The following is a 7,763-nucleotide window of genomic DNA, read 5'->3' on the forward strand; positions in this document are numbered from 1 at the left end:
CTCAACAGCTTCGATTTCTTTTATTTCATTAAAATTCAGCACCTACAAAGCATCGATCATTAGTCCTAATATACTACCAGGGACCTACTTAATCACGGCCCACAAAAAATTGGATGATGCTAAACAAGGCTATGATCCGCGTCTGCCTAGTTTTTTCTAGAAAGAACAGCGATCACCCTCTGATTAGATTTTCCTAGCAAAACCCTGGGGATTCAAATCCAAGGATATAAAAATTCTTATGGACTTGACGGAACTAGGATTGTGAGCAAAAAAGAGTTAGCTGAATTTTAGTAGTGATGATTATCCTTCATTATGTAGGTGGGAAGAATCTGTTGAGATTGAAAGGTAAAGTGTAGAACTCCTCATTTCGATTGTCACCTCTAAAGGTTCTGAATTTTGCCCACCAAGGCATTCCCCGGTCTTTCTTTGACTTCTCTACCTCCAGCGTGTTATCAAGAAATACTGCAATAATAAGCCCCACTGTCGGCGGTGATGAGAATACTGTGTTCAAGAATGCATCAAACTGCAAAAGAAAGATATATAAAGTTGAGAATAATTTATCTGCTAATAGGAAAGGAAACTGAAAGAAAAAAAGGGGAATATTACACTTTAATCAGGTCTTATGAGGTAATTTGATGCATTGATGCTTTCTTTTTTAAAAATTTTAAGAAACTTTCCATTGACCCCCACATGATAATCTTCCGCATGAAATGTATTAAATAAGTAATGGCAATCACTGCAACCTTAAGCTTTTGAGATCTTTATTTGATACGAGTTTTGTTGTACTTCCCTACCATGATCCTTTTTTTAGATAAGTTACATTGATACATACCTTTTCATCAGACAAGAGCATTGATGCCTGAAGATAAAAGATCTGATAGGACAAAATGACGTGGCCCTTGGCAAAGTTTTAAGTTTATAATAAGATATCATGTTTCTCCATTATGCATGCAAATACGGATGCAGATAACTAAAAGTCTTGCTGATGCTATAATTATACTAGATACGTAGATGGTTTTCGGCTTCCATGCAACTAAGGTTAATAATAGTTTAGGATTCATGGAAATGATATTTACCCAGCCAGCATTAGTGCGAACAAGTCCATGGCGAAGAGTTGAGTACTCATTGAAAAATTGAGGAATGGATATTCCAAGGAACAGGGACAACCCAGTAATAAATAAATTTCTCATAGAGTTCATGTTAGTAAACTGTAGAAATGACAGACCAACTGAACCTGCAGAAGAAGAATATGGAAGCATCGTAATGTTAATCAAATCATTAACAGAGTTTTGTGGGTTAGTTATCAGTGTCATACCTACAAGACCAAAGAGAACACAATATAACGCAGCATATATAGGAAAAGGTATAGATGCAAAAACAGCTCCAAATTTTCCTGCAGATTGACACACCACCTTTTAAATTAAGGAAAAAAAAAACTTGATGACATTATAATGATAAAACATACAAGTTGGTGATTGTAGAACATTAGTACCACGACTTTCATTGTTTGTCCAAATCACAATTACTAACCTAAGATAGCAAAGAATATCATAAAGCCTGCAGAAATTTGAACAACTCTGCGACTTCCAACTCGAGTCAGTCCTAGGAGCCCAATGTTTTCCCTGAACACATTAGCAAGTTGTCTGTCAAGTACTACATATATGTCAGAGGAAAAAGATAATATTGCATGCAGCACCAGTTTTACGACCCATCAAAGAAAATAATCCTTACACGGATACTGAAGAACCTATGCTTGTTCCATAAAGACCATCAAGTAAAACACCTATTCCCTGCCAAAATAATAAGGAGACCTGTTCAGCTTATCCCCAAGACAGAATATAATTAAAGCAAAACATTAACTATAGGTCATGATGATTCCCTATCCCACAAGCACATAAATTGGTCAGAGTTTAATGCTTCTACACCATACAAAATTTTGCAATGTATTGTTGACATTTTTATCAAGAACTTCACTTTAAACTTGAGAGCTGAGTGCTCGGGAGAAAGAGAAAAACACTACATATTAGATCTCTTCAGAAGCATAAAAGATGACTCATATATATATCAAGCACTAGCAAATTTTTTTCCGTTACAAATTTAACACTGAGCTTGTTTTCCTCTATTACTAATTACAGTATTAAGAATGATTTAGATGCCTGGTTATTTTGTCCCCTCGACTTTCAAAGTCAGAATATTTATACATGAGAACAATAACAATGACAGAGAAATATTAATATCAGTTCAGTGACATGCCTTCTATTCAGATTGATATTAGTTAAAATTATGCCTTTCACATGGAAGTAGCAGGAGTTGCATCTTATATGAGTAGTCTATTCTATACTGTAACTAGATTGTTATCATATCGGAGCAAAGGCAACTTGCTAAGAGTGAAATCTTGTCAAAGTAGCTCACCTGCCAGCCAATGCCCCGGCTCAATACATATGCAGGAGGTGGGGTAGCAATTGCAAGCCGAGAAGCAGCCTTGTACGCACCAGTAGACTGTGATACATCAAGGGGTTACAAGAGAAACTCACTTTTTAACAAAATAAAATATATAGAGAACACTGAACACAGAAAGAGCAGCTCATACATAGATATGTTACAGCGATATACGAACTAATTTTACATCATGAAATTATTAGTAATATTTAGTGAGATATATCATATACGAATTAAATTATAAACAATCTGTACAATGACCTATACAAAGTTCCTAGATAGTATCATATCATGTCTTTCATTCCTTTTAAGGGAAAAAAAACCTTCTAAGTGTAGTTAAACTGAACTGTACAGATCAGTGGAAGAAAGTTAGGTAGGCTCGTTATTGCTAGAAGGCATGTATGCAGCATCGGGGAACATAAACACCAACTTTCCCAAGAACCTGGATATAAACTGCAATTCTTTTTCTTGTTTTTGCGATATTGAAATCTGTAAATTTGCAAATTGTTTTAAGCTGATACGAAAGTGATATCAATTCAACAATGAGATGGAAGAGCCTCTTTTAAATAACCAAAAAAAAATATTAATTTGCACAAACCCCCTTTTCCTTTTATATCACAATATCGTAACATTTTAAGTTATCCAACTCTTTCAAATATATTTTGAAGGAGATTCAAAAACTTGGAACTGAGGATGAAACCTGAATATTATTCACTGAGTTATCCACATAAAACTCTCAAATAGTAAAACTGAACAAGTCCTAATTTAGAAACAAAAATCAAATAAAATTAATATATTTGGTGGCATTTGTTGAAGACAGCAATTTACCTCAATCATTGACACTAAAACTGCAGACATCATCGCAAATGAATGTCCAGCTGAAAAAGTAGGTGGACCCCACTGCAGGGGATATGGAAACTTGAACCTGCATAAGAGAACCAATCTTATAGAACTGAAAGGATATAGTAATCTACAAAAAAGAGGTGCAAATTAAATTATATACAAACCAAGGGGCAGTGGAGATAAGATTTGCTCTATCTGTCCGGCAGCTGAATTGAGTTCTAATGGGTCTGTCCCGGTAGGCACCACTAGCGGTTAGTATTATTGAATAGATCCAAATGATTGCAACACAAACTAGTACAGGAAAACGTTCGAAAATTGGCATCTCTCTCACAGGTCTCCAATATTTAAGGTACTGCAAATAGAAAACCCACAGTCGCTTGATAATGATACATATATCCTAGGAAGGAAGGTGTTAAACAATAGCAACATGTACCACCAGTCCACCACTACCTGTGACACTCCAATGACCAACAACAGCATTGGTATCCCAATTTCTACACATCTCCCCAACTGAAACAGAAAAAATGCAACATAAACTTTTGCAGTAGTTACTAGATTATAAGATTTTAAAAGAAAATCCGGAACATATAACATAAAGGGAAGTGCAACAAGTCAGGGTGCGACATAATGTCCACAACACATACAATTTGATATATTTTCAAAGTTACATATTCCTCACACATGAAATATTACATTGGGTTAAATGTGGAGTAAATATATACATTAAAACTTCATTGACAGGGAGCATCAAAATCAAAGTTTCAGATTGCATTTATGACGAAGTATAAATTTACTATGCTGTTCTAGGACAATCCACTATGGAAATTCCGAAATACATAATGTTACAGATAATTCAGTCGGTAGGGACATTATGTGAAGATCATATACAGGCTCCAATAAAGATGTCTATGTGCATAATATCCATGATGGTTTTAGAATAAGCACCATCTCCACATTTTAATGGCAATTAATTAAACCTACCTCAGGGAATCCTCGTTGGAATAATCCCAAACCAACCAAACCCACTACAGGCGCCATGCCAAGGGGACTGAAAAACCTGAGAAATAGAACCACTGTTAAATTATTTCCATAAAGTATTAATATTTCGTTCACTCATAAAATGTGATATACCTTGAGAAGAGACCCCATACTTGGCTGTATCCCAGGATTATTTGAATACTTGAAGCTACAATCAGAGCTCCTTGGATAGCTCTCATTGTTTCGATAAACCTCTGCCATATGATATGAGATGATAATATTAATCACTTGTCCTTCAAGATAAGCTCTTAGTTACAAGATGAAAGACATTAGGTACCCTGGTTAGGATCTGATTTTGCTGCAGAGTAATTTTTTTCTTGTACTTCAACTTTGCAATTTTGAAAACTGTTGTTTATTTTACATCAAGATTTTGTACTAGGAAAATTCACTGTAAGTTAGAAACACTCTACATGATCAATTTTAGTATCATATGCCTCCCAAAAATTCAAGCACTACCAAAGAACCAAGATTGTGGAAAAGTGGAATCTTACATCATGATTGTTAGTGATTCGTTGTAGAGAAGAATCAAAGATGATATTTAATACGGGGATGACATAAGCGAATGATCCTCCAACTACAGCTGGTAATCTTGTTCCAAATAGTGCTTGAAGAAGTGTGTTAATGCCGGCTACAAACAACAAAGTTTGTATCACCCGTGCCTTCTCCCCCTGTTGTTTGAGTAAGTGAACATTTTTACTTTTATATTTGCAAGGAAATATATGTCACACATCCAATTTTGCTCAAAGGCCAAGTACTGAAATATGTGAGGTAAGAAGCAGTTTTTATAGAAAAATAATTTGACAGCTTATGTGTCGATTCTTTTGGCCTGGGATTATCTTTTATTAGACTTCATATCAATGAAATTTGAAGAGTTTTGGTAACAAAACAGAAAACTGCAACTTAACTAACAAATATAGATGAAATGGGTGCAAGACTACATAATTTTTTCACTAAATTTTTTCTAGTAAGAAAAAATTTGTGTCTGGCTACTGCTGACATCGGATGTCATACATGAATGCTGTAATACAAAACAAACTCAGGGGACTTACATCAGTTCCACCCATCAATGGTACAAGAAGGGTGGGGATCATAACACTTGTGCCCAGCACCAGTATATAGTTTTGAAACGCTAACAAGATGGTTTCAGCTGCATTACAAGAAATCAGTTTTGAATTTAATAAATAAATAACTAAATAAAAAATACAGTTAATCAAGGGAGAGCTGAAGTAACATATTAATTGTTCAGAGAATCTCATAACATTCTAGATATGGAGCAATTTAGTAGAAGAATCATACAAGGGATTCAGATTCAGTAATATAGTAACTTATTGAATTATTGCTGCATTGATAAGTTGTAACCCTTGTAAGCCCATTCTCAGTGCACTTCCTAGTCTAGTTCCATACAAGATTATGTATTGGCGACATACAGGACAGAACTGAACTAGCAGCAGGTAGTGTTACTGGAATTTCAGCAGAAAGGAATATCCCGATTTATTAGGGTGGAAGATTATCATTTCATTGCTAATATATAATTTCATTGTTCACTGACAGTGTTCTTGAAGCTTGATAAAGATCTGACATTCTACAATATAGTATGACTACATATATCAGTGGAGGACAAGAACATGTGCAATAAATGTGCCCAGATTATAAAATAATACACTTAAAACTTGACAGAATGCCAGCATCCAAATGGTTTTCCCGACATTCCGTTCATATCAGTGGCATCACCGCCATGCCCTCTGCTCAGAAATGAAATATGTGACACACTTTCCGGACTGATAAGAGTTATATATAGCAAGTGTCTACAGACTACACTACCTACCTTTGTCACCCCTAGAGTCTGAGACCCACTCTTTTAGTGGCAAAACTACTGGACAATCCTCAAAAAGTAAAATTTTGTAAGCACTATAATACCACTACACCAAGAACAAACTTGTCATTGACTTCTTGTATATGTAAGTGTAGTTTTCCTTTAGAACTAATTCCATTCCCTGGTAATCTATTAGTGCTCAAAGATACACTAAAACCTTAAAATTCACCGCTACCCTAGTCCCAAACGACGAAGATCGCGGGTTCAAATTCTCACTCCCCCTTAGTGCACTTATAAACAAATATATCCGAAAAACACAACACACATCCAAAAAATTGTAGGGTTACCACAGTACCACTAACCCAACAATCAGTAGCAGTAAAATACAAAAGCTTCAATCTTTTCTATTTTCAGAGGTGAATTAGCTAAAATATTCAAAGCATTATCTTCTTCATCCAAAAATAGGTCCCCATAGCCATAAACATACATTCCAAGAATGTCACAATAATTAAAAAAGACAAAAACTTTAAATGAGAACAAAGATTGGATTTTTATTGTCCCCCACCCCATTAAATTTCTAAATGAGGTCACATGATAATCTAAACCCATTAAAGTTTTTATTTACTGAAACAAACAAAAATCTTGGTCACACCCACAAAATCTTACTTCATGCCCACCATAATAAAAATACACAAAAACATATATATACATAAAAGACGAAATCTTTGAGAGAGAGAGAGAGGAGAGAGATGGGTGCATACGCCATGGGGGGTTGGAATCAATACAGTACTCAAGGTCTTGAAGCTGTTCCATGGGAAGGTGTGTAATGTCTGCCATTGAGTTGAGTGAGAAGCTTCAGGAGAGAATAAATGTAATGTGAATGTGTTATGATATAATAAGAGAGAATATTAGAAGAGAAGTGTACAAAGTTAAGTGCTGGTTGAAAAAAAGTAGAAAAAGAAAGAAGTCTGAGAGAGAGAGAGAGAGAGAAAGAGAGAGAGAGAGAGAGAGAGATGTGTTGTGCTTTTTAGTTAGCTTGCATATAGCTGCTAACTGTAGTGTTTTGTTTTTTCAAATTTAAAATTGCTATTCTTGTGTGACATCTTTCATCTTCCTGAATTTACATATTCATCCCTGTCCTTTTCTCACAAATATTGTACTTTGTCTTTTTTATTACTCACATACCATTTTCAGATAATATGTAAAAGAATTATAAAAATTATTTATAATTTTAGTCAGTCGTGTCTTTGTGTTTCTACATGTTTAACCAATAAATCTATAACTAAATTTTATATTTTTTACAATAATTTTTAATTAAATTAACATTTTATCAAAAAGAAATTCAAATAATATTAATTAATTACAGATTTTTAGACATATTCCGATTAATAAATCTTATTTCAATAAATTCTTGCCTGTGATCAGTGGCGGAACCAGAGGGGGGCTAGGGGATGCTAAAGCCCCCCCTAACCTCAAAAATACAGTGTATATTTTTTTTTCAGCCCCCGCTGAATTTGTGATGTCAATATAATTTTATTAGCCCCGCTGAATTATAAATGTCATAGAGAGGGACTTAATATAAAAGAAGAAAAGAGAAGGCACTCAGTCTAAAGAGAGTCTAATTAACAAA

The 7,763-nt window shown here is 34.7% G+C and overlaps 1 protein-coding gene across 2 annotated transcripts; it reads right to left on the bottom strand.

The window, feature by feature from the left end:
- Positions 1–7,100, bottom strand: LOC108210229 (nucleobase-ascorbate transporter 1). Of its 2 annotated transcripts, XM_017381530.2 has the most exons (14): positions 6,895–7,100; positions 5,370–5,467; positions 4,812–4,988; positions 4,414–4,514; positions 4,264–4,339; positions 3,733–3,792; positions 3,447–3,634; positions 3,268–3,364; positions 2,413–2,499; positions 1,732–1,790; positions 1,531–1,622; positions 1,316–1,393; positions 1,077–1,234; positions 1–523 (listed from the first exon to the last, which is right to left on the bottom strand). In XM_017381530.2, exons 1-14 carry the CDS (start codon positions 6,968–6,970, stop codon positions 311–313), a joined length of 1,560 nt encoding a protein of 519 aa, XP_017237019.1. In that variant the 5' UTR covers positions 6,971–7,100; the 3' UTR covers positions 1–310. The 2 variants fall into 2 exon arrangements, with proteins under 2 accessions (XP_017237019.1, XP_063941869.1); XM_064085799.1 differs by lacking the exon at positions 4,812–4,988 and having other exon boundaries at positions 165–523.
- Between the last annotated feature and the right edge of the window lie 663 nt (positions 7,101–7,763).

Source organism: Daucus carota, chromosome 1 (assembly GCF_001625215.2).
Source record: "Daucus carota subsp. sativus chromosome 1, DH1 v3.0, whole genome shotgun sequence".
Taxonomy (NCBI): Eukaryota; Viridiplantae; Streptophyta; class Magnoliopsida; order Apiales; family Apiaceae; genus Daucus; species Daucus carota.

Excerpts from the sequence above, each read along its gene's own strand:
- LOC108210229 (XM_017381530.2), bottom strand. The coding sequence starts at position 6,970 with ATGGCAGACATTACACACCTTCCCATGGAACAGCTTCAAGACCTTGAG. Across the intron at positions 3,365-3,446 it reads CTTATCTCCACTGCCCCTTG|GTTCAAGTTTCCATATCCCC; the intron begins GTTTGTATATAA and ends TCTCTTATGCAG. Across the intron at positions 1,791-2,412 it reads GCCGGGGCATTGGCTGGCAG|GGAATAGGTGTTTTACTTGA; the intron begins GTGAGCTACTTT and ends TTATTTTGGCAG.